At 49.0% G+C, this 24,858-nt stretch overlaps 12 protein-coding genes across 12 annotated transcripts; 8 read left to right on the top strand and 4 right to left on the bottom strand.

The window, feature by feature from the left end:
• Window positions 1-774: 774 nt before the first annotated feature.
• ATNIH1004_000261 (uncharacterized protein) lies at window positions 775-2,522 on the top strand (the record flags this gene model as incomplete). The annotated part of the gene is made up of 2 exons (XM_033564983.1): window positions 775-859; window positions 946-2,522. The coding sequence occupies 2 exons, from the start codon at window positions 775-777 to the stop codon at window positions 2,520-2,522; spliced, it is 1,662 nt and encodes a 553-aa protein (XP_033430740.1).
• A 475-nt stretch (window positions 2,523-2,997) lies between these two features.
• On the bottom strand, window positions 2,998-4,166 carry PRPF18 (mRNA splicing protein PRP18; the record flags this gene model as incomplete). The annotated part of the gene is made up of 2 exons (XM_033564982.1): window positions 2,998-3,190; window positions 3,256-4,166. The coding sequence occupies 2 exons, from the start codon at window positions 4,164-4,166 to the stop codon at window positions 2,998-3,000; spliced, it is 1,104 nt and encodes a 367-aa protein (XP_033430739.1).
• Window positions 4,167-4,553: 387 nt separating this feature from the next.
• Window positions 4,554-5,351, top strand: ATNIH1004_000259 (SAP18 family protein; the record flags this gene model as incomplete). Its single annotated transcript, XM_033564981.1, has 1 exon — window positions 4,554-5,351. The coding sequence occupies one exon, from the start codon at window positions 4,554-4,556 to the stop codon at window positions 5,349-5,351; it is 798 nt and encodes a 265-aa protein (XP_033430738.1).
• Window positions 5,352-5,834: 483 nt separating this feature from the next.
• ATNIH1004_000258 (uncharacterized protein) lies at window positions 5,835-6,319 on the bottom strand (the record flags this gene model as incomplete). The annotated part of the gene is made up of 4 exons (XM_033564980.1): window positions 5,835-5,888; window positions 5,949-6,064; window positions 6,200-6,235; window positions 6,301-6,319. The coding sequence occupies 4 exons, from the start codon at window positions 6,317-6,319 to the stop codon at window positions 5,835-5,837; spliced, it is 225 nt and encodes a 74-aa protein (XP_033430737.1).
• A 602-nt stretch (window positions 6,320-6,921) lies between these two features.
• ATNIH1004_000257 (glutathione S-transferase) lies at window positions 6,922-7,843 on the top strand (the record flags this gene model as incomplete). Its single annotated transcript, XM_033564979.1, has 3 exons — window positions 6,922-6,971; window positions 7,020-7,399; window positions 7,494-7,843. The coding sequence occupies 3 exons, from the start codon at window positions 6,922-6,924 to the stop codon at window positions 7,841-7,843; spliced, it is 780 nt and encodes a 259-aa protein (XP_033430736.1).
• A 772-nt stretch (window positions 7,844-8,615) lies between these two features.
• Window positions 8,616-9,508, bottom strand: ATNIH1004_000256 (TauD/TfdA dioxygenase family protein; the record flags this gene model as incomplete). The annotated part of the gene is made up of 6 exons (XM_033564978.1): window positions 8,616-8,879; window positions 8,916-8,940; window positions 8,996-9,063; window positions 9,114-9,188; window positions 9,252-9,315; window positions 9,375-9,508. The coding sequence occupies 6 exons, from the start codon at window positions 9,506-9,508 to the stop codon at window positions 8,616-8,618; spliced, it is 630 nt and encodes a 209-aa protein (XP_033430735.1).
• A 490-nt stretch (window positions 9,509-9,998) lies between these two features.
• Window positions 9,999-12,126, top strand: ATNIH1004_000255 (uncharacterized protein; the record flags this gene model as incomplete). The annotated part of the gene is made up of 13 exons (XM_033564977.1): window positions 9,999-10,154; window positions 10,205-10,413; window positions 10,466-10,532; window positions 10,589-10,628; window positions 10,679-10,803; window positions 10,857-10,882; window positions 10,928-11,207; window positions 11,256-11,290; window positions 11,340-11,460; window positions 11,513-11,613; window positions 11,666-11,754; window positions 11,827-11,965; window positions 12,009-12,126. The coding sequence occupies 13 exons, from the start codon at window positions 9,999-10,001 to the stop codon at window positions 12,124-12,126; spliced, it is 1,506 nt and encodes a 501-aa protein (XP_033430734.1).
• Window positions 12,127-12,553: 427 nt separating this feature from the next.
• Window positions 12,554-13,009, top strand: ATNIH1004_000254 (Erg28 family protein; the record flags this gene model as incomplete). Its single annotated transcript, XM_033564976.1, has 2 exons — window positions 12,554-12,607; window positions 12,659-13,009. The coding sequence occupies 2 exons, from the start codon at window positions 12,554-12,556 to the stop codon at window positions 13,007-13,009; spliced, it is 405 nt and encodes a 134-aa protein (XP_033430733.1).
• A 442-nt stretch (window positions 13,010-13,451) lies between these two features.
• ATNIH1004_000253 (2-hydroxyacid dehydrogenase) lies at window positions 13,452-14,495 on the top strand (the record flags this gene model as incomplete). The annotated part of the gene is made up of 1 exon (XM_033564975.1): window positions 13,452-14,495. The coding sequence occupies one exon, from the start codon at window positions 13,452-13,454 to the stop codon at window positions 14,493-14,495; it is 1,044 nt and encodes a 347-aa protein (XP_033430732.1).
• Window positions 14,496-20,018: 5,523 nt separating this feature from the next.
• ATNIH1004_000252 (uncharacterized protein) lies at window positions 20,019-21,087 on the top strand (the record flags this gene model as incomplete). Its single annotated transcript, XM_033564974.1, has 2 exons — window positions 20,019-20,447; window positions 20,665-21,087. 2 exons carry the CDS (start codon window positions 20,019-20,021, stop codon window positions 21,085-21,087), a joined length of 852 nt encoding a protein of 283 aa, XP_033430731.1.
• Window positions 21,088-21,568: 481 nt separating this feature from the next.
• On the bottom strand, window positions 21,569-22,246 carry ATNIH1004_000251 (GNAT family N-acetyltransferase; the record flags this gene model as incomplete). The annotated part of the gene is made up of 1 exon (XM_033564973.1): window positions 21,569-22,246. One exon carries the CDS (start codon window positions 22,244-22,246, stop codon window positions 21,569-21,571), a length of 678 nt encoding a protein of 225 aa, XP_033430730.1.
• Window positions 22,247-22,759: 513 nt separating this feature from the next.
• Window positions 22,760-24,505, top strand: NSUN5 (rRNA (cytosine-C5-)-methyltransferase RCM1; the record flags this gene model as incomplete). Its single annotated transcript, XM_033564972.1, has 2 exons — window positions 22,760-22,960; window positions 23,042-24,505. 2 exons carry the CDS (start codon window positions 22,760-22,762, stop codon window positions 24,503-24,505), a joined length of 1,665 nt encoding a protein of 554 aa, XP_033430729.1.
• Between the last annotated feature and the right edge of the window lie 353 nt (window positions 24,506-24,858).

Below are 24,858 nucleotides of genomic sequence, written 5' to 3'. Positions count from 1 at the left end.
CCAAATGGTACATAGTAGCGGTCGAAGGTCCTTACCTGCGGAGGCCACCGCCAACTCCACGAACGCTACCTCTGTTGGAATCAGAACCGACGAAGCGAGGAAAAGGACGAGGAAATCATGGCAGCGCCAATGCTCCGAATCCTCTCGGTTTTCACACTTCTTCTCCGGACTTGCTTTGTTCCTGTATGTCTGCCTCTTAGAGGGACAAGGCCAGGTCCACGCGTCAGCTATGTCTATTTTGGGAAAGTAGGGTCGGGGCTTGCCGTTCGCTTAGCCCTAAGCCCTTCTTTCCCAAAAACGGCATACCCCGCAGATGAATGTTAGCTTACATAACCCCCGTCATCTTTTGCCCTTGCAAACCTCGATCCATGGAATTCCCATGCCAATCCTCGTCCACTCACGAGAAAAGGAAAGGGATTAGACTCAACTATGTGGCCACTCCGAGCTAACAGTCCCCGGAGTGAATCCGACGAACGGAGTCGCTAGCTAATACGGAGTACATCTCCCAAGACCACCGAAGTCCCCCGACCCAACCGGTTTCTCTCGATTTCCCCGCTGGTGCGGGCTCAATTTCTTGCTAAGCAGAGCTTGGTTTTGTCAGCGACCCGACCGGTTTGCGGAACCTTCTTTGCCTCGCTTTCCCCAGTAATCCTTTGTGCTTCATCGTACCGGTGACACAGGCTCCATGGCCTTCTATCTGCTCTTCCTTCGTCGGAAGGTTGTAGGCTTGTTTTCCACTGATTGAATCTTTAACTGAAAACTACGCCCCATCGCATGTCTCGTACAGAATGCTCCGCGCTGACTGGGCGGCCGGAGGCAGAGAAATTGCCTTCAATGGAAATTGACACCATTATTATCGGTATGTCGCCATTCCCCCTACCGTATTTGAGACCATTCTCTGCCAATAGGCGTTCATAATCGGCTCCTAATCTTAGACCCTTACAGGGAACGGGCCGTCGGCCATGATCCTGTCTTACATCCTCCATGGTCACCTACCTTATTATTCCTCGAATCCTCCCCATCCTGACCCTCTTCTCCATGCGAAATTGAAGAACGCCCCGGAGCTGCTGGATGCGGACGTAGAGGCGCTGACAGAACATTTTGCTGCCTCTCGGCTCTCGTATTCCACTCAAGCACTCCCTGTAAATGTGCTGCTCGACACCCTGGTTCGTCCTAGTGTCGACGTGGAGGAGCTAGAATGTACGACCAATGTTGAATGGCGATATGTTCCCGAGAAAGCGGTTCCACACCTGGTGTTTGGGAGCACATCCCGGCCTGGGGGCCAATGGAACGACAATGCTATGCCCACGAGCTGGGATATCCAGACATTGAGCTATGCATCCATGCTGTCCTTGCCGGGCTATTCCTTTGCGGAACATTACCGCAAAATTAACGGCAAGGACCTTCCCGCATTCACGCGCCCCAGCAGGCAGGAGACCACCGATTATTTTCGAGCGTACCCTGAGGCCGTGCAAATTAATGATGCCTTCTTATGCCACCAGAGCCTAGAAGGCGTCTCGAGAACGTCGGACGGGTTTTATATTCGTTCTCACGATATTTACTGTAGACACTTGGTTTTAGCCAGTGGCATTTTCACTCAGGTTGTACAGCCTCGTCCAATGTTACAGCCACTAATGTCGCTGGAGCCGACCTCGGCAATCCCATTCCTTATAATTGGGTCGGGTTTCTCCGCTGCAGATGTTATTATTTCAGCACCCAAAGATCAAAAGATCATCCATGTGTTCAAATGGGACCCAGAGAATAGGCCGTCTCCCTTACGTGGCTGTCACCAACAGGCTTATCCTGAATATGCAGGCGTGTATCGGATTATGAAACGTGCTGCTCTTTCCCGTAGCTCGGGTGCAGTGAAGCGTCCCGTCAAAACAAAAAGGAGAATGTCCTGCTCTTTTCTCGAGGACCGGCCCTGGGATCGACTTTATGAAGGGCTCCCCAACACTGAAATCATTGCTGTGGACACTCATAAAGACTCTGCAACTGTTACGTTTCGTCAGACTGATGGCACGACATTCACCCGTATAGTACGCGGCATGGTATATGCAACTGGCCGACGTGGCAGCCTCGGATACTTGGATCATAATCTACTCTCGGAGGTCCTCAGCCATGATGAAGGGGGCGAAATAATACCTATTATTTCGGGTCAGTCTCTGCGAGGCAAAGCATTGCAGGATATGGAAGTCGCGAGAGATGTATTCATCATCGGTAGCTTGACTGGCGATTCACTCATCCGCTTTTCGTATGGCAGTTGTACTCAAACGGCGGGGAAACTCATTGCTTCCAATACTGGGAAAGCTGAAGCCAGGATTAAGACAGTCAGCACGCCTCGATCGCAGGAGTTTTCCCCTAGAGTCATGCATGGCTTGGATGGCCATGATATCTATCCCACGACTGACAAACACATCTACTTGGAAAAGTGTACAACCCATGATACCGTCCCGCAGCTATCTGAAGATTCCAGCCTTTTCGAAAAACTCTGGAGGACTTTCGTAAGCATTTGGAAATGACTTCAGACTAGTTTGAACTGCTACTTATATATATACATTTGTGGAATATTTGAAAGAGGTGAGGCGGTATTTCGCGGTGGATGGGCTTAGTCTTTGCATTTATACACATTGCAGTTATGTAGCGATCCACACCAACTGACCGCAGCAAGTTGGATGACATGATAAACTACTAGACATCCATGCTATTATATTGGCGATTACGTCTGTTGATCCTGGTGGACCATTGGGCCTAAATACCAATGGGCTAAGCAGCGTAGTATATAGCTTATCTTGTTGAATATGACTCTAAAGATCTGCTAAAGGTAAGCATACCCTTTTGATCGAGTCGCCTAGACTTAGGGAAGATCTCAACATATCCTAATTCCGACTGCGGAGTACCTTGATGATACGAGGCGCAGATGAATATGAGGTTATAAATTTCATCATCGTAATTGTGCAGCTTAACGCATGTTATAACATTCTCACCGTCCTGTCTCTACCCCATGATTTGCAACTGGTCATCAGGAGGCCAACGGGTTTGCGCAAAACTCAGGCATCGCTTGATACTCTGTAGATACTTTCGAGTACTCTCGTCACTCAGGATATGGGCTTGCTGATCGCCCTGGTGCAGCTTTTCTCGCGCCGAACGTTCGTGAATACCAACCATGGTTACACCGATGGGCCATGCACTGCAGCTTATTAACCATGTTCCAAGGATAGCGGTGGAGGGTAAAAAGATAGAAGGAATACGTACGCTTTGCCAATGCTCAGCCGGAGATAGGCATCATTTGCATCGACATACCGCCGCAGCTGGGCCTCGTGGACAATTTCCACGATGTGTTCGAGCACAACATCATCTAAATTAACCTTCTCAAACTTCCGAAATAGCGGCTTCAGATTATCCCTCGACTGCACCATTGCGTTGTAGGCCTGTCGCCCTTGGAGACTCTGCTTGACCGTCACGTCACGCTTTGCCAGAGCAAGCTCCCATTCTGAAAGCACCATGTTGAAATACGACGCCAATTGCCGAAACAGGTACTTGCGACCGTCCATATCCTTAGGTACAGTCGTAGAGATCTTCATCTCCACCTCAGGCACGGGCTCCAGCGTGGTCGGAATCGGTCCATCAGATAGCTTCGGTTGCGGCGTAACGGATCGTTGAAGGAGTCGATGATATCGACGTAGACGACCGCGATGTGTCTCTCCAAAGAGACGAGTCGGTTCGTCGAGCTCGCGCAGCTTCTCCACCAGTTCTTCGTCCGGAATATCTTCTCCCTCCTCTGTATCATCTTTCTCTTCCCTTGTCGGCAGTTCAGGTAATCCGAGGCGTTTCCTGCGCTCTCGCTCCCTGGATGCTTCCTCCTCTTCTCTTCGCTTCCGCGACTCCTCTGCTAACCGTCGCTTCTTCTCTTCGCGCTCCTGTCGTCGCTCAGCTTCCTCTTCTTCCAGCTTGCGCTTCTGCGCCTGACGCTCCTCTCGTTCTCGTTGGAGGCGCTCCTGTTCCTCTTGGTAGGCAGAGATACGGGCGGCCTCGAGGTCCCCTCGACGTACGTACTTCTTTTCTTGGGTGTTTGATGAATCTTTCTGTCCCTTCTGGTCTGAGGATGCTGGGCCAGGCGATTTGGCCTTCGAGATTTCCTTGGCCATTAACGCGGCGAAATCCATGGTGATTGCAGGGAATTTGCACGCAGCTAGTTAAAATATGTCGATATAGGATAAATAGCAAATTTTTGAATAGACAAGTAAGTAACAAGGCTCTGGTATCGAACACGCTGAGCCAGAGTGGAATGGGTGGGGAGGGAGAGAAAACAGCTAGAAGAGTGGAACCGGAGAAGATCAGCTTCTTCCAGCGGAGCTTCCACTCGTGACAGACAAGCTTCACCTCACCCGTCCACCGTCAAACTCACTCGTCAGCCATTGCGCTCCCGCTACTCACTACTCGCTATGATATAGCACTCTGTGTTTTCTATTCCACGCTCACTTCACATTTCCTCCTCGAGACTACAACCCGAAAATCAAGAGCCACCCGTAAAATCACCACCAACAAACAACATGGCGGCCCCTCGCGATGCGCCCAAGCCTCAAATCGACCGACAAACCACCACACCATTCCACCTGAAGCTCTTCTATCGCATGAACAGCTTCCATCACCTGGGCGATTTCGCGCCCCCGTCGGCACCATCTTCGTACGGCGGCCCTGTCAGCGGCCCCAATGCCATCCGCACTCGAACTCCTCCCCCGCAGGCTGCTCTTCCTGCCCACCTCCAAATCTACACATGGCAATCCTGCACGCTCCGTGAGCTCTCTCAGCTCCTCACCTCCGCTCTGCCGTCTCTCCTTCCTGACCCGGCCGTCGGCACCAGGCTGTGTTTCCGACTGATCTACCCGGATACCAAGGCGGCGGCTACAATGGGCCCCGACGCGCGAGGCCGCTACGTAAGTAAGGAAATGGGCAGTGTGGTCGTAGGTCCAAGTGATAGTCCCTATCGAGATGAACAGGAGGAAAGAACGAAAAAGAATGGCGCAGGCCCGCGCAATCTTCGACTACAGGGGAATGATGCCGACAAGACGTTGCAAGAAATGCGATTCGTGATTGGGGATTACATCGATTGTGCGATTCTTCCACCGTTGGAGGACGGGTCTGTAGCACCGCCGCCGACGACCGGTCGAGGGCCGATGAGCTCAACGATCGGGGGCGGCATGAGGGCGTTCCGAGAGCCTGGGTTCGGTGGCCGACCGGGTCGTGGAGGACGAGGTGGTGGTGGAGGTGATCGAGGAATGCCGATGGGGGATTGGAAACGAGGAGAAAGGCTCCCTGAGGGAGGACGAAGGGGTTGGGCACCGTACTAGGGAGGTTCTGTTCGTCTTTGGTCGGTTGGCTTCTGTCTGTTCTGTTTTCTTTCGGTTCTTTGATTAAGGGTATTTGACTAGTTGCATGGAGTTATAACCCAGAGAGGTATACCCGGTATTTACTGAGATCAATGACTTCATATGTTTGATTGAATTGTGATTTATTGGCCTTCTAATATGTTTGGTATCTTGTAATTGGGACTTCATGTCGTTGTCAACTATGTGTCTGAGAGCTACAGTATGTGGCCTTTCTATTATAGAAGTCAAAGACGGAAGGGTAAAAAAAAAAGGCTGAATCAAGTGAACAAGTAAACAACACATTCGGTATATTCTAGTAATAGGTACACTCGGCAACGGCATAGACAGGCTCAACCCAACCTGCGCCACAGAGCCCAATGCGACACAGGCAATGCCATCACAACACACACATCGTATAACCTGCCTCCACAGTCGACGGGTCGCCCACTCAATTATTCTTATTCATTACCATTCCACAATGGTATCTCCTTTCCTCTTCCCACGCAGCTCGTATTTACCCTAACATCGGTCAGCAAAGTATTCTGCCCTGTCTGCTCAACTCCAGTAAGAAATACAGACCTCTGTCTTGTATGCGATGTAGCCCAGGGTACCCGGGATCAGAGCCATATAAAGGAACGAAAACCATGCATGGCGCGGCGTCCACCGGAAGTACTTGTAGCGGTTTGCGTTGAGTTCTGTGTTCCAGGAAAATCACCTGTCAGTGTGAGAGTTCAAACCCATCGGGGGTAACTATAAGCTTTTCGCGACATCGACCTGTCTGCGGTGATGCGGATAATCGAGGTCGCACACGGAGGGAGAGAGAACAGTACCGTAGTATTTCTGAAGGGCTGGGTCAAGGATCAGGGCTGTGCATCATGGTGTTAGCTCACGGATTGCATCCAATTGCACCCAGCCATCCGGATACACTTACACTTGCTAGGACCGGCCATGGTTGCGGATGTAGAAATCTAGGCTGATGGCATCCAGTAGGCGGTGCTTCGTGGTGGTGATGAAGTCCGAGATCAGGTCACGTGGGAAGACAGTCTTGGCAAATGAATTGAATGAGTCAGCAGAGGAATGTGATTGGCTGGAGACGGATGCATTGATCGTGCCGCGGCGACAATAGACTCTCCGAAGACACAGACGGAGGAGAACTGCCGACGACGGATAGATATAGACTGTCCGGAATACGAGAGCGATCTGGCCATGGCGCCTTCGATGCTCCAGAGTTCAGAGATGAGGGTCGTGTTCTAACAAATAAAAATGAGTTAGCGCTGGGCTGACCCACTGGTTGTTAATGACGCAGTTCAATAGGTTTCACTGGCTCGGGGATGGAGACCCGAGGTAGCGTTGATCAGGCTCTCTCAACATTATTCTGGAACAAGCATTATCCAGACGATCATTCTTGGACAAGGATATAAGTAGCTGGGACCCTTATGAATTCAGTCACTGATCTACATCGACCTTTCTACGGAGTACTATCGGACAGATTTTGAATTGCACCTGTGTATTCATTCAACTATTTTTCTATACTGTTCCAGCATCGATCAAGATGAACAATATGACAGACAACAACAAAGGCGCCAAAATAACCCTCTACTGGTAAGCAATCTCTCCATTTAATGCGATTAACTTAGCTCACAATGTCAGGCTCAACAAATCCCGCTCCCATCGCATCCTCTGGCTCCTTGAGGAATTGGGTCTATCGTACGAACTCAAGATATTCCAACGAGACTCGGAGATGATGGCTCCTCCGGAGCTCAAAAAGATTCATCCGCTGGGTAAATCGCCGGTAGTCACCATCGAGACAGCCAACTCGGACAAGCCTCTGGTGCTGGCCGAATCCGGCGCCATCACCGAGTACCTCTGCGACCATTTCGGGGGCGACAAGCTTGTTCCGAAGCGGTATGTGGAGGGGAAGGAGGGACATATTGGAGCTGAAAGTGAGGCGTGGGTGCGGTATCGCTATTTCATGCATTATTGCGAGGGGAGTTTGATGCCATTTTTGGTGTTCCAACTGGTGGTGGATAGTAAGTTTATTCCACTATTAATTTGTTTTCGTTCACCATTTGTCATTAGATGAGGGTTGAAACATTGCTCGACTTCAGACTAACTAGCATACAGCTGTCAAAAAAGCCCCCGGGGTTCCCTTCTTTATCAAGCCTATACCCCGTCTCGTTGCTTCTAAGATCGAATCGGTATTTGTTTCCCGCAACCTCTTTGCCAACTTTGACTTTCTAGAGGGGCAGCTTAGAACAGCCCCTAACGGAGGCTCGTTCCTCTGCGGCAAAGAGTTGACTGCTGCGGACATCATGATGAGCTTCCCGGTCATCGCTGCGTCAACGAGAGGTCCGTTGAATGAGAAGTACCCGATGTTAAAGGCATATGCGGACCGTCTTCAGCAGCAGGAGGGTTATAAGCGGGCTGTTGCCAAGGTTGAGGAGGTAAATGGGAAGTTTGAGGCTTCGTTGTGATGGCCTTGTTGAGATTGTGCGATTTGTTATGGTTTTAACATGATATTTGTAGTTTGAGATGTTTATACCCATTACAGAGTTCGTATACCATAGGACTATGCTGGTAAGCTATCAGAAACAATTATTTGTACTATGAACTAGAGAGGACCACTGTACCTTTGCTCATCTTGTCTTTGGAATCATTCTCTCGAAGGGTTACTTCACCTTTTCCGGATCCAATTGAGTGTTTATAACTGTTTTCCAGTTGAGTCAACCAACGTACGTGCTGGCAGTCAACTCTCACCAATTTCTCCCGAAGAACTGACTTTTTATCAATTGTAAGTTCAAAAGTCTCAGGGCCTTCGTAGATCATGCACCTGTTTTACATTCCAAGCTATTTCACTAGAGAGTCAGTCTGTGCTTACCACAGAATATATACAGAGTAGTCCAAAGCCAGAATCATACTCTAACGATCTACAGCCTGAGGCTGACTCCCATAGGAAATAATGCGAACCATATGTCTTCACTCCCCGTCCTTGAAGTCCAGCACCGCGGAATGAGCAGCACTTCTCTATCGAGCCATCAGTCCCGTCTGCGACATCCATCCAAGCACAACGTCAATCTACATACATACCTGGTCCCAAACAACTACCGTCCCTTTCTCCCACGACACACGACACGTGAAATCCAGCGACCGGATATGATAATGCATGAAGCTAAGCAGCATATCTGACTCACTCGGCTTGTACCCAACCACTTGGCGCGCGATGGTTGGATTAACGAATAGGACCGGCTATTTCGAGGCGGGATGGGATATAACAAGTGGATGTTCCGTCTTAACGGCCTCTTTGAGAGCGCGCTCCTGACCCAGTCTTGCTACTTCACCGACGCTCGCGCTTGTGTGCCGGAGGTTTAAGCGATGCAGTCCTTCCCGAAAAGTAGGTGAAAGAGCTTGATACGCCAATGTTAACGACGAGAAAGCCGTGTCGCCTCCTCCGGAGGCAGGCGTTTCAAGCGCCCAGAAGAAGGTAATCCCGGGGGTATTTGGCGTGAAGGTCTATTCGATGTGCCAGAGATCATAGCTTGTTCGCACACCCAGAAGATCGCCGAGGTTTCCACTGCATGGGTCTTAAGATTAATGACTGATGGTTGTTTGCGTTGGAAGGTGCGGACGCTTTTTCGTCTGCGTACACCACTTGGAACTCTGGACCCGCGCCTTGGGGATACCCCATTGTGGGATGCTGTGTTCACTTAGTGTGAGGAATGGAGTGTCCCTGGATATGAAGCTCACCTTGTGCAACGGGCCGAAATGATTCGCGATCTCCTTCTGTGGGTCTGGCCCAATATAGTCGAAATCTTGGTCTCGCTGATGCATTCGTTGCCCATGAGATATTTATCTTTTTCTGTATTGCACGAGCAATATACTCACAAATACAAGCACGCCTCGCTGGGCTGCCAGCAGTGCTACTTGATCCAACCCGCCATAGGTCCGGCTTAGTAGAAGATTTCGAACTTTGGTTCCAATGCGTGGAGTATCGTTCCTCAAGTCGACGTTCGAGAATCTGGGAGCGTAGGATCCGCCCGCAGTCCAGCCTCCTCCGCCTCGAATGCGGGGAGATCGAGAACTGGAGTGAATCCTTCCGGTCCGACGGGTAGATATGCGGGATAGAGTGGTGGTGCAGCCATGGTGATACCAGACTTGATCACAAGAGTTACTTTTGTAGATCGCTTGATGACAGGCTGTCTGTTTCACCACGTAGAATTTATATCCCCACCACGTCCTGTACATTGCTGACCTTAAGTGGGACTGCATGATCGTCTCATCCCGGCTAAGAAAGACGTCAACGCTCACCAGTAAGGAAGTGCATATCGGACCCATTGGAAATCATCCACCATAGAAAAACAACTTCAATCGTGTTCCCCCCGACAGGGTCTTACAAGCTGCAGTAGTACGCACATTAGCGTAGGGTTGAATCGGGTATGTTTCAGTTCTATCGCATAGATATGGCAGTAACGATCGGCTATCACTACCCCAAGCACGTCATATACGCGATCAATTCTCAAGCAGCGTGGGTTTCTTCGGTCATTTAAAATCTCACGGTGTGTGAGTGCGTGTGTTGTTTAAACACACTCGATATTTAAGACGGTCCGGCATTTCCAGCGCTGTGGAGATAAGATGGATTCAACTATCCAAGAAAGAGGACATGCCAGTTGTACTTCCGTTGGCAGATACAATGTCTTTTCCAGGATTCTAAAGAATCCAGAGCGTTTATTCCTTCTCAAGCTAGATCTACTGCTACTCGTCTGGGCATTTGTCGCCGGATTGACCAAGGTGCGTTACTATTCTAATGCGAAATACCTAGAACCTAATGGTAGGTCCAGGACATGGATCAATCGGCAACAACTCAAGCCTTTGTATCTGGGATGAAGGAGTCTCTGGGCCTGTATGGAAACGAACTGGTCGAATTCACCACCTATTTTTCGGTGGGATATGCATTGGCGATCGTCCCGTCGCAGATGATCCAGACGATGGTGCGGCCATCCGTCGTGTTGCCTGTATGCGAAATAATCTGGGGGAGCCTGACTCTTGCGTAAGTCCATACAGTGTCATGTGCATCCTACGGAGTTACTGAAACAACAAAGGACATTCGCTGCGAAGAATGCGCAAACTGTATACGCGATGAGATTCTTTCTTGGCATTTTCGAATCGGTAGAGTATCATAGAGTATCCGTCTCATGGCACATCCATTGTGCTGACAGTCCCAGACTTCATGGCCCGGATTGGTCAGTCTCATGTTCAACTGGTGTAAGTGAGATCCTAATCTGCATCTTAATCTAGGTTAACTTCAGCTGCAGATACACCACCCGAGTTGGGAACGAGACTTGCGATATTCGGTGTCAGCGGTGTTGCTGGCAGCATGTTTTTGGGTATTTTGCAAGCTGCCCTATATAAGAATCTAAACGGTGTATCAGGGCTCCAGGTTTGTTTCATTTTTATCCTATAATCAGGAATCCATCACTAATTCATTATCAGGGATGGCAATGGCTTTTTATTGTCAGGTACGCTCTTAAGCGGTTGATATCTGTCCATACTAACACTCTCAGCGGCTGTATAACCATTTTCTGGGGATGTGTCGGTCTATTTATCATTCCAGATGCGCCGTCAATCACGCGAGCGCTGTGGTTGACTCATGCAGAGCGAGATCTCGCAGTAAAGCGGATGGAAAGGTATCAGACTGAGACATCCAAGTTGATTGACTATAACCGACTGCTTGGGAAGGCCAAGCAAATAGCTCTTAGTCCATTAGCCTGGATGTACTTTGCTGCCTATCTACAATATGCGTGGAGTCAAAGGGCCAACTCCTATTTTCTCCTATATTTGAAAGTATGTGTCTCTGGAATTCATCTTTCCGATGCGACTGACAGCTTGTAGGGACTGACTGGCTCAGACGGCCAACCAGTTTACAGGTTTGACAAGCTAGCCTCTATCCATAAACACTATGTTGATCGGTTCCAGCACCTACACGGTCAACCTGATCCCACTCGGTGGATACGCCATCTCTATCGTCAGCACGGTGTTGCTGAACGCTCTCAGCGACTGGAAACAATGGCGTATGCAGATCTCGATTGCGCCAGCGGTAATTTCGTCTTCAACTATAGCCATATGCCGAGTAGTTAACGCATACCCAGATCTTGCAAATCATCGCCTGTGCCGTCCTTTCAGCATGGCCCAATTCCATACCGACCATCATGACATTTTACTTTCTAACCTTTGCCACGGCAGCATGGGGGTACGTCAATGAACCAGCCAGAAAACATACCAAAACTAACAGCAAACCCTAGCTATGCTCTCCTCGCCTGGATTGGTGAAATTCTACGAAAAGAGCCAGAGGCGCGCTCACTTCTCGTTGGCGCATCTGTCACTTTAGTCTGTATGTGTCCCCGTCATTCAGCAATCTGTCGAAGACAAGATCACAACAGGATCCAAGTTTAACCTCCTCTAGACATCGGACACGCAACAATCCCTCTGCGCGCATGGCAAACATCCGATAGTCCTCGTTACCCAATTGGGTTTCCCCTAGCGATGGCATTCGCCGCAGGGAGTATTGTATCAATCCTTGGGATTTACTTCTATGTGAAAAGGTGTGTACATTTCAGGTTTGATGAATGTTCGCTAAGTGTAAAGAAATACGTATATTCTCGAGTATGGGCTTCAGAGGCCTGTCCAGTCTGAGTCTGATGAGCATAAGCATCGGCGGGAGAGCACTGGGAAGGCTACGCCTAGTACTTTCTCAGATGTATGATCTACGTACATTGGCAAAGGTTTGAATGGCTGAGTCGAGGTGAATATTATTGCTAGAGAAATGATGAACGATCAATTAGTTAATCATTTATTCACCCAATGTTTTATGAACCTGTTGCAGCCTAGCTATTTAAGCGTTGGCTATGTAGGCACCTCTCAGTGAAGTAAGACGAGGCATTAGGGCTGTGTATAAAAACCCACATCAAATATTTCTTCCTATACTCTGGATATTTCATTAGCTCTTGTGAATCAAATGGTGTATACCTCTTGACCTTTAAAGTGTCTGTCATTGGATAGAGCCCATCCAATATCCATTCACTCAACATCCATGTCTATAACTAAAATTTAATTCACAACTACTACAAGGCAACAAAGCTTGATTTCCATTATCATCACTTTCTTCCATCCATTATCCCTCACTTCTCAACATGTCCTGGCCCCCATCCACACAAGAGGGTTACCTCCCCTACTTCCTCCTCTTCGTAAGCTCCCTATAACTTTATCTTCCAATCCTCAACTCACCAAACCCACAGTCCTCTTTCACTGCAATAACCTACAGCCTAGTGACCTACCTCTCACCCATCCTGTGTCTGAAACAATTCTCAGGCCCTCGAGCACCACCGAAAACCACGCTCCTCGCGCACGTCTACGGCGTGAAGAATGTCTATATCGCGCTGATTCGCTTCTACGCGGCGTACAATATCCATAATCGCCCTCTGTATGACCTGGGTATTGCCAGTTTCGCCGGCATACTCTTTCTCTATCTAGGGGAGTGTTTTGTGTGGAGGACGATTCGTTTTAGGGAGGCGGTTATGGCGTTTGTTCCAGTGGGTTTGGCGTTTGTGTGGATGGTTGGGCAGAGGGGGTGGTATGTTGGGGCTTAGAACTCGGGGGTACAGGGGGGGATATGTATCTTATGATACTCTGCTTGATAGATGGGAAGATTCTTTGCTTATTTTTCTCCTTGAATTATTATTGTCTCGATGTCTTTGTGGCTTGTTATGGCGATAATTCTACAGCGCGATTCGTAATGGGGACTGTCAGCTGTGCGAGATAGAAGGAATACTAATATACTAGTCTAATAGTAAACAATGATACTGATTCGAATTCTATACTCAATGTAAACTAGACTAGTGAAATACTACTTGGCTGTCCTGCTGCCCAGATAGCGGATGTGTGATGGTGCACCCAGGCATACGTCATCCATCCTGGGCGCCAATATATATAATGAGCGAGAAGCATCCTTAAACCTTCCTCGTCCACGCTCAAGATTATCCTGTAAAAAGAAACAAAATTAAACCCGAGCAGACAAATAAGCTCGACAACATGAAACTCGCCGTCTTCAGCGCCAAATCCTACGACAAACACTACCTCTCCACCACCCTCCAAGCCCACTACCCAACCCTCTGCGAACTCACCTACCACTCATTTGCACTCTCCTCGGAGACAGTATCCCTCACTTCCGACTGCGACGTCGTATGCGTCTTCGTCAACGACACACTAGACGCCCAAGTTCTCCACGTCCTACACTCACACGGCACCCGCGCCATCCTCCTCCGCTGCGCCGGGTACAATAACATCGACCTTGAAGTCGCCGAGAAGCTAGGATTCTTCGTCGCCCACGTCCCGTCATACTCTCCCGAAGCGGTGGCCGAGTTCGCCGTCGCTTTGATCCAGACCCTGAACCGTAACACGCACCGTGCGTACAACCGCGTACGCGAAGGCAATTTCAACCTCGAAGGGTTCCTCGGCCACACGCTGTGCAGGAAAACAGTGGGCGTGATCGGCGTCGGGAGGATCGGGATGGCGCTGACGAGGATATTTCATGGGTTTGGGTGTCGGTTGGTGGCGTATGATCCCTTTGCTGGGGAAGAGTTTCAAAAATATGGGAGGCTAGTGTCGTTGGAGACTTTGCTGCGAGAGAGTGATATTGTGAGTTTGCATTGTCCGCTGTCGGAGACAACAAGACATATAATGGGGGAGAAGAATTTAGCAAGCATGAAGAAAGGCGCATTGTTGGTGAATACTTCGCGTGGGGCATTAATTGATACCAAGGCGGCGATTCAGGCGCTGAAGAAGGGACATCTGGGCGGGTTGGCGCTGGATGTCTACGAAGAGGAACGGGACTTGTTCTATAATGACCATTCGGCGGAGATTATTCATGATGATACCCTGATGCGGCTGATGACTTTTCCCAATGTGCTGGTTTGTGGACATCAGGCTTTCTTTACGCGGGAGGCGTTGGCGGAGATTGCAGAAGTGACGCTGGGCAATTTGCAGGATTTTGTAAACAGGAGGCCATGTAAGAACTCGCTGGTGCGCGAGGGTCATTTGTTGCTGTCGAGGGATAGCGAACCCGTGCGGCTGTAGTATAGTTATTTAATTGATTGGGGTTGAAAGTCTTATCTGTATAGCAATGATTGAATGTAACTATTGAACGGTTAGTTAGATCCTACACCAGTACATACCCAAGCTAGACAGCAATTACTATGTGCATGATAAACTATCCGTATCTTTAATATAACAAGTTATGTAGACTGGTCCAAGAAATTGAAACAGCGGCTGCAACAGACTCGGCACAAAAATGACACAAGAGTTCCTGCATAATACCCCATACCTGTGAAACATTTGTCTCGATATCAACTAAGCCACCCTGAAGACAAACTCGTGAAACGCTGAGAGGTCTAGAAAAGTAGAAAATAAGTCATACCTGCCCTGCCGATCTATCAAATGCATTGATGAGCAAACCCATGGATCAACGTAATTGTTTGCTCTGATGTTGACTACCAGTGCAAGTACCTGCGAAAGCGCTGGGCAAATCAGGGGAAAAGCAATACGCAGCCAGTTGCTGTCATCTGCATAGGTGACCTATCTTACCGTCAACACTTACTGTGAGCAGGAGATTATGTATAGTTCAGGGGTGCAGCAGTGGCCTGCATATGGGTTCAGCCGAGGATAATCTGAACAAAAAGCCGACTCCCAGCAGACTAGACACAAAAAAAAGAAATAAACCCCAACAGTATAATTCAACACCTGGTACTCCATATTTTTGTATCTTCTGCTCGCCCCAAACTAACAACGATCAACATGCCCAACCGTACTGATGAAGCAAAGTAAATCAGTGGAGCAAACATCACCAACCACCTCCACAAACAATTTACCCAAACGATAAGTAACAGTCCGCGGAGACCTCTAGACCGCCCTCTGACAAGCGCCAAGTGGGCGGCTGCAGATCGAGCCATGGTTCGAAACAGTCTCCGTAAATAGTGGCCGGCGAGGGTTGGAGAAATTTTTTTTTTGGGCCTTCGGGAAGGCTTCGTGGCCTCTTCTGCGAGATTTCTCGATTGGGTTGGATCTACGACGACCCGACCGAAGGTTGAGCAGAGATTGCAAGCTGATACTGGAGGACCATGGCCGAGGAATTGGGGTTCTTACTACAATTGTTTGGATCGTGACTGGCTGTGTTTTATTCATGTGATTTGTTTTTTTGTCATTTTTTCTTTTCCTCGTCGAGGATGAAGTGCTATTTGATACTTCATGTTGATAGGTGATATATGTCTTATTGTCATGTCGTACGGAGCGGCTAACCGACTATCCACGGGATATATCAGTTCGTATCTTTGACGTCAACTGCACTCCATACGTCACGATTGACTCGGTCGTTGAGCTGCAAGCCAAGACAGTCTGCTGCAAACACTGCAGATGACACCTGATCCTATTGTGTATGTACTACATCCGGCCTGGACACCTGATGTTCTGGCGCAGGAACTCACCCAAACTAAGAACATACCCGTATATCCTCGGAAGCACCTCAGCTTTGTTCCTTATCCTTAGTGAATGACCCTGTCTCCTGTATACCCCACTTGTCGGTCAACAACAGGTGGGAATGTCGCGCCCAGCACGGTAGCAATCCATGGCTCCTGTGACACCAGCAATTTAATATTTGGGGTGGACTCTTTGTTCTGTGGATGGTCTGCAGAATAATGAGTTGACTATTGTCAGTGTCCTGGGCAGAGTGGATACTAGTTGAATAGGTAGACTTGAGTTGCATAAACTTCAGCATCGGCCCGATACCAAGAATAATCAGTTGCTAGCTGCATGATTTGCACTCCGTAGGGTTTTGCAAGAGCCTAGATAGCTGCAGACTTCTCCATACTTGATCTAGATTCTCGTCTAAAACGACTGTCTTTATTTTGAGTCTCTTCCTACAGAGTATGTATCGTCTTTTAGCTCTCCAGAACCCTGAAGCATGGTGTAGCAAAAGAAAATGAATAATGACATAAAACATCTCTAAAATGGTCCCAGACTAGATTTTGTCTGATCTCTAACGCAGGATAGTCATAATATTTCGTAAAACGCGTTTCATGCCACTGCACATTCTCAAAGAGAATATCAAACCAACATGTTCCATATATCGGCGAACATAAGGGTGTTTCTTGGCACACTCCTCGGTGGAGTCAGGAGTTCTTCTGTCTGGGTGTCTCAACTATTGTGTGGGGCGTCGAAATGTTTGGATTCGGTACCTGTCGGAGCATGTAGTCCCTGAATTCTAAACCTCGGTTCCTGGGTGTGTTTATCAATCATATTCTCTGATAGAAAGAAGGGTCTCAGTGCCGTGGGAATAGACTTGCCTGCAGGTGGCCTAAGCACCATGTTTTTCCTGCGATCGAGATACTACGGTGGATAAGCGCAATACTTATCGTGCCTAGGCGTCCAAGACTTCCCGATATAGTACTTTTAGCTAATATGAAGTGCCTCGACGGAGTAACATAAATATATCGTACATAATTACTTCATAGATTCCACATGTAGTCCGTATCCGTACTCCGTATGCACATCTATTATGGAATAATCGGAGCATGCATCGCAAATGCAGGGGCCAGACTGCAGTCCGTAGTTCGAGTGACTTTGTTCCCATTGGGGTTTCCAATAACTATCGGATGCGGCTAAGTTTCTTTGTTCTGTATAAGTTTAAATTGCATCGTGCGCTAAACAAAGCCCAGTGTAACCTTAGTAGATTCGGCCTGCCACTTTGGTCTGGACTCGACACGGCGGTGGTCCGGGGATGTATGTACTCAAGTAACCCCCAGCAGTATCTGCGCACATGTCTCACCTACAAGGGACCGACCAAGTGCCCAGTTATTTGCTGAAACTATTTAGACTATATCGTTAGAAGCTTCGAGGATTCCAACTGCCAACTCTCATTTGTTTGTTCCGGAATTGGGTTACTTGGGTTTCTGGAATTGGGGGTGGTCGGTGGATTCTTGCCAACCTGTCAAAAAAAAAAAAAAAAAAAAAAAAAAATAAAATTAGTAACAATATATAAATCCAGGTCCAATAATATGTATCATTAATCAAAGAAAACGGACTACGGAGTCGGATGGCTAGGGGACAGAAGCATCGTGAGGCTATTTACTGCATAGGAAGAAATAACTGCAAACTGCCAACCCACACCAATAACCCACCATAGTCCCTTTTCTCGCCAACGTTGCTGGGAAAGTCTGCTGCCGAGTAACAAGCCAGGGAAAACAAAGTTCAAAAAGTATGCCAAACCTCAACGGCGGAGTTGCACGCCGGAAGCCCTAGCCTGGTTGGGTATAGACATGTCTGAACGCGGAATGAGGAGGTATCCGTTACATAAACCCTCTTGGGCGATTGCCCGAACTTTGCCCTAGTGGCATGGGGAGGCAAAACCTCGGGGTCTGTCCGTGCAGACTAGGGCACTGGCCAATGGCAACGTGTGAGATCCTCAGCATCCAATAAGCGTCCCACGATAACAAGATGTAGTGTCCACCAATCCGACGAGTTCTCGATGGACCCGCCGCTTTGGGAGAGAGCTATACCCTAGCTGATTGGTTTCCACGCCCGACTTAACTAGTCCTTCTCCAGCAGGCAGTTGATCGCCTGGCCTGTCTGCATAGGACAGTCGGTCAAGTGTTGCAAGGGATAGGATGGATTGGGCATACCTACACGGTAAGCACTTGAAGGGTCTAAAGGATATGATACTAGTAAGATGGTCGGCTGTACAGAGTAGTATTACTACACCATTTATTGGAATGGGCATAGGAATAAATGTAGGTCAGAAGCACACATGCAGTATAAAAGTCAAATACCGAGGATCTCGTGAACTCTTCCTTACAGAGTAAGCAGTCTTCTCGGTGAGGCTGGACCCGCGGATCCATGTGGAGTTCCCCGAAAAAGACCCCGTTGCCAATGAGGATCGCGCCAATTCTGCTTAAAGGGGACATGTCGGTCGCGGTCCATTCTGATCGCGGTCATGGACGCGGTAGGCAGTTAATAGTAAACGCAGACTAGAGAAGTCGTTCCAAATCCTGTCCCGCCTATTCGGCTGGTGGGGATTTGGAGATGGACTAGTATAGACAATAGGTAGGTGGGGAGAGGGGGGTTTCGCCTGAAGAGGAAACGAGTCATGCTTCGGGTGAATATATCGTAGTGAAACTAATCACAGTACTAGCCAGGATCATGCCTTGTTCAGAGTGTGAATGTTACAAGAGCCCTCGGTGAGTCCGTGATAGTCAAAAGGAAGTTCGAAGATGGCGGAGTGGGTAAGGGACATCAAAAAGCGGTCAAGGGCGGCAGGGATAGAAGCGTTGTGTTGTCATCATGACTGACTGCTTGGAGAAAGGGATCCCCCTAGAAATGGTTGCATTGCCAATAATAATCGCGGAGGGCACTGCTACTTTACCCGGCCCGGTGTACTTATCAGTGTGACGGACGATAAGTGGTCGTCCTGGAGATCCGATTGTTGTAGATACTATTGTTCCAAATACTATAATATTACTACCGGTGAGGTGGTCAGCGTGACCCTCCTTGCTCCTTACGCAGAGTCAGACCTCATCAGAAGCCTTGATGGTGCTTTGTTTGACTCCCTCTTCAAGATAAGGAAGGAATAGATATAGGAATCCATAGGCGGGTCCCGGGTGACTGCCCACCAACCAGCCGCCATCCTTTCCACCTCGGTAACATGCCGTCCCCAATCCGGTAAGCGTCATGTCTGGAATCAATTCTTCCTTTCATTCTGGATACGAGCATCCTTCAGGGATAAACTCGTTTTTGGGAACGGGAGATCGGGAGTATCAGGATGTCCGGGTGATGAACATTGTATTACCCGGATCACGATAAGCAGGTATGAATCCCTACAATAGGCAGGTGTATGTACTGGACATTATTGTTCCGTACATACAGAGTAGGTGAATTCTCCGTCCACCGTCCACAGTACCACAGCGTAAATTAAACGAGCAACAGCATCATCACCGCAACCCACCGGCCAATCCCTCGCCTGCGATCTGCTCTCCAACGGCCCCACTCGCAGTTGTTTCTTCGGGACTTTCTAGCCTCAACCTACTTTACGCTGTGTCCGCAAATGAATTAATTAATATTATCCTCCTTCCTAGCGCGTTCTCCACCGGCGCATGGCAAAATCGCCCATCCCACCCTGCCGTTTCGTCTCTTTCCTCTGGATGGATTCGAGGACTACTTAATTTAGTCCGCCTCTCCCCGCTATTAGCATTCTGGTCTCTCCTATCTCCTGCCACTGGAAATCGGGGCGAATTCCATTAACCCTGCCAGGTACTATCTTGGTTATACTATCTTGTCGTCACCACCCGTTGCCACTGCCATCGGAGCCATGCGTTGACTGGCTCGGCCATTCCATTCACCTCGCCTCTGCCGTCACTATTATTACCCTACTACCCCGACTATCGCTGCTTTATTGTCCTACTACTTCACTCTACTTTCGGAATCATAACAATAGTGGCTTTCCTGGCCGAACTACTCCCCTCATCTCGCTTGTGGTTGTTACTTCCTGATTCCAACCACTCTCTTTCTTGATCACACTATTATTTCTCATTGCGCCTCACATCTCATTTCGAAATGGCAACTCACGTCGTCACCACCACCAAGACCTCTCCCACCACTTCCGCCCACCAGATTTCCTTATACGGTCATGCGTCTCCTGTGAACTCGACCAATACTACTGCTAATAGCTCTCCTACCTCGCCTCAGCAGCAGTACCTACCACTTCAAACGCGGCAGCTGCGCCCACCCAAGGCTCCCCTCTATGTTCCTGCAGCTCTGCGCCCAACCGAGCGCCCTCAGAAACCGTCTCTCCCGACTCCTCCTCGCAGCGTTCATGGTTCCCTTGATAGCCTGAACGATTGCGAAATCCAAGAGTCCCTTAGTCGTCGTTCTACCATGGAGAGTGTTAGTAGTGGAAGCATTAGCAAGAAGGCGGAGGATGAATGGATGAAGAATGAACACCTCGGTGAGGTCACTGGCCTTCCCACTAGAGATCACTGGAAGGTAAGCTTTTTAATTATTTTATTTTGTCGATTTGAGACACGACCCTTTCCATTCCATGGGGGATATCCTGTGCATTTATATCACCCAATGACGTGAGAGCGGCTGGTGGCTCGCGAATTATTGCGTGATCTTCAATGTGCATCGCCTCTGTGACCTTACATTGGATCAATCTTCCCCTCATCCTGCAATGCTCATAACTCTGACGAATCTGCAACAGGCCGACTCTGCATCCCCCAACTGTGACTCTCCCACATGCCGTTCTTCCTTCGGACTCTTCCTAAGACGTCACCACTGTCGCCATTGTGGTCATGTGTTTTGCTCTTCCCACACTCCCTATTCTGTACCCTTGGACCAAGATGCGCGCTTCCATCCCGAAGGGGTCCAATCCCGTGCTTGCGACCTTTGTTGGATCGCCTACCAGCGCTGGGAGGAGTCTCGTACTGAGCGTCTGTCCAAGATTCAGAGCCAGCTCAACTCTCAACCCCTACAGCCCATCGAGAATCCTACGGAAGAGACTCGGGTAGAGGTAGTCGATCTCTTGCAGGATAGTGACTCCAAGAAGGCACTCGCTGCGGTCCATAGCCAAACCGGCGATATCGCTGCCAGCATTCCCCGCGGGTGGAACTGGAGCACATTTTAAATGACCTGATGGTTTGATTTCGATATTATGCAAATACGTCCCGCTGTCGGGGTCATCCGGCACTGCTTGCATTGCAGCTCTTTCAACATACGCATTCTAGAACATCTTTGTGCTCTTTAATCTGTGCTATCTGAGCTTTTCTATACCAGGTTCAGACCTTTGCTTGGAGTTTGGGTTGGTTTCCTTCATCATAATGGGTTGCAGTTTCATTTTACATTGCGAGTTTCTCCCATACTGCCGCTTTCGAACGTTTTAACGGGCGGGACTGTTTTTCTTGCTTCTTTCTTCCCTGATACTTAGGATACCCCGTCATTGTTGCTTTTCAGCGGCAGACTTGCTTTGTTTGATCTTCTGGCGTTCGGGATGGAGTGCGTTAGGTTAGGTACATCGGCTAATAGAGGTCTGAGAAATTGAATTAATTCTGTCTACGTCTAATCTTCAGCTCTTGTAGCCCACCTCATAGTGCCCATTTCATGTTCTACTAATCGCTTTTCACATGAACCCGCCGCCACATCCCAACATGCTGAATCCCTTCCTCATCCCACCTACCCAGCAAGTCATCCCTCGTAAATCCCATCCGCTCGTATAGTTTTTCTACCTGCACCTGCGCATGCACAAGGACCAAGCCCTTCCACCGCCGAGAACTCCCCTGAGACCTATCTACGTATGCGCGATCAATCTCACTTGCATTTTCCCTCGTCCATGCTAATACTGTCTCCACCAACTCCTTTCCTAGCCCGTACCCTCTGTACTCCGGTAACACCGCTACACGAGTGATCTTGACGCATGGCTCATGCTCCAGATCAAACTCCGGTAGACTGGCTGCCCTTTCCGGCTGCATTAGGACTTCATGCGGTGCGTGTGGTGGTGGCACAAGTCGGATAACCGCCACCGGCTTTTTGGTTGTGTGTGTACTTGCACTTATCTCGGAGTGGTGATAAATCACCCAGTGCCAGCTGTGCGCGTCGTCCGAGTCGATCTCGGCATCCGCGGAGCATTGCTGTTCCGTGACGAATACTGGGAGGCGGACAGCCATGGCGTCGTTGAATATGGCGGGGTTGGTATCCGGTTGCGGGTTGGATGGCGTTGGAAGGGTGAGATTGCGTCCTGGTGGGGGCTGGAGCGATGTGCTGAAGGGTTTCCGTTTGGGTGGTGGCATGTTTGTGGTGTATACTGAGTTCTGTTGGTGGACGTGGGCTGGGTTGATCTGGGTGTGGTTAACGGTATGGTAATTGCGAAGGGGGGTTAGATGTTACCTGTTTGACGGATGAGTATAGTTGACTGATATGCAGATCTGTTTTTGAAAACTGAGTATTTTGTATTGTTTAGGAGACTCTGGTGGGTCCTTGTATATGAAGGGCGTGGATGGAGATGTGGATATAACAGAGTTAGTACAGGCCATTTGCTAATCTAGAGTCAGTACATATCCCATTTTGTATTGGCCGATTTCAGTCCCTATGGTATGATACCCTAAATGTGCAAATAGGCACTACTTTAAGTGTAGTGTCTCTATTCAGTAGATGCGGGCATTTTTTAATTATCCCGATGTCTATTAGTTAACTAGTTAACTATTTTAACTAGTTATTTATCTAATCTGTAGACAAACAGTGCAAACATAATTTTTCATCTCCATCCACTGAAATGATTTCGACTTCTTCTAACATCCTTAACAATGTCCCTCTACTACGACGCTGTCACAGTCCTCACTGCCCCCACATCAACCGGTGGTTCTTTCAAGTCCCGTATCTACAACTCCCGCTCTCTCAAATCCTCGCCTGCACAGCTGTATGCGCTGATAATAGAGGCTTCGAAGTGGGACGTCCTCCTCAAGGAAGTCATTGAAGCAGCGGGAATTTTGAAGGTAGAACCAAAGGTGTGTTTTTAAGTCTAGCGCTGACCAATACATCCCAGTTAAGACAACAGTTAATCTGCTGACTGACCAAGCAATATATAGCTTACTCCACGTCTGGCACTTTTTCTCGTGCACGATCATCTCCTCGCGAAGAATGGCATCGCAGCAGCGGCTTCCCACCCACTTCGTCAGGCGATTGAGCGACATAAAACACGACTGAAGGCCGAATTTACTAAAGCCCGCGTGCGCCGTGGTTGTGCATCTATACCAGACTTAAAGGACGCCGTTCGTCGCGAGAAGGACTCTATAAACGGTGTCTCGGCACTGTATCCCCGCTGGGTGCGCATTAACAATGTCCGGACGGACCTGAATACAGAGCTACAATCGACATTTGCCTCATACCGCAAAGTTGACACTCTTCCCGAGCTTGTAGAGAAGGATGAATTCCGGGTGCGCATCGATCCGCACATTCCGGATCTCGTGGCTGTCGCTCCTGGCGTGGATTTCTCGACGTCGCCAGCATACCGCAACGGTGAGATAATCCTGCAAGATAAAGCGTCTTGCTTCCCTGCGTATCTTTTGCTCGGTGATCAAGAGGTGTGGCAAGGAGATTTAATGGATGGGTGCGCGGCTCCGGGGAATAAAACAACCCACATGGCTTCACTCCTATGTAGGACAAAAAAGTCCCGCAGTCATATATTCTCCATGGATGCCTCGCCTATGCGTGCGAAGACGCTGCAGAAGATGGTCTCTGCTGCTGGTGCCGATCCGCTCGTCTCTGTCCTTCCCGGCCAGGATTTTCTAGCGCTGGATCCTCTGGACCCTCGATTTGAGAATGTTACCGGACTCCTTCTGGACCCCAGCTGCTCCGGAAGTGGGATTATCGGCCGCGACGCAGTCCCAACCCTTGTTCTACCCTCTGGGTCTACTGCGCCCGAGAAACAAAGGCGCGGCAGTCAAGGAAAGAAGCGCAAGCGTCGGCATGATGAACCGGAAGACCGCCAGGAACAAACTGCAGAGGCTTCAGTGGCAGCTAACTCCGATACGGATGAAAACGAGCTCTCTAGCTCACATCTCGATCCGGAGCGTCTAACTAAACTTTCAAACGTCCAAACCCGCATTGTTGAACACGCTCTATCTTTCCCAGCTGCTACCCGCATCACATATAGCACGTGCTCTGTCCATCTAGTCGAGAACGAGGCCGTTGTTTCGCGTATCCTTGCATCCGATGTGGCGAAACGTCGCGGGTGGCGTATTATGCGACGAGATGAGCAGCCTCAGGGATTGAGGGCATGGAAACATCGAGGCGTTCGCACTGAGGAGTCTCGAGCTAGGGATGGTGCCGTTCAGGCCCCCGATATTAAGGTTGACTTATCTGATGAGGAACTGGAAGGCTGTTTGCGCTGTTGGCCGGGTGATGATGAGGGACTAGGAGGGTTTTTCGTGGCTGGGTTTATTCGTGATAAGGAGCTTGCTTGGGACGGGGAAGCTGATGATCCCGGTCGCTTTTCAAACGGGAATGAGGAAGACGAGGAAGATGCCGAGTGGGAGGGGTTCTCGGATTAGATGCAGTTGTACATCTGAGCTGACATGGGAATGAATCATTGGTCCTTGGGATTGTGGTCGAGAGGGGTTTAGGAACAGCTGAAATTCTTTGCTCGCTATATATGCCACAACTCAGAGATTTGTACAAGAATTTCCTCTAATTATTTATTGGACCTATTTTATTTTTGAAGTCTCCAGGTGGAAAAGAGGTGACCAATGAATTACATAGATTAATTTAGGTCTCCCACACATTGTAAACTGAGTATTGCATAGTGGTTTAGGATGTATATCATAAGACATCTTATCCTACTGGACAGTAGAGTAGCAATGGACAGTGTGTTCTCCTACTCTTTCCAGCCTATTCCCTAGTTATT

Source organism: Aspergillus tanneri (assembly GCF_003426965.1).
Source record: "Aspergillus tanneri strain NIH1004 chromosome Unknown AapTan_2_pilon_pilon_pilon, whole genome shotgun sequence".
Taxonomy (NCBI): domain Eukaryota; kingdom Fungi; phylum Ascomycota; class Eurotiomycetes; order Eurotiales; family Aspergillaceae; genus Aspergillus; species Aspergillus tanneri.
This window is presented reverse-complemented; position numbering and strand designations above follow the sequence as displayed.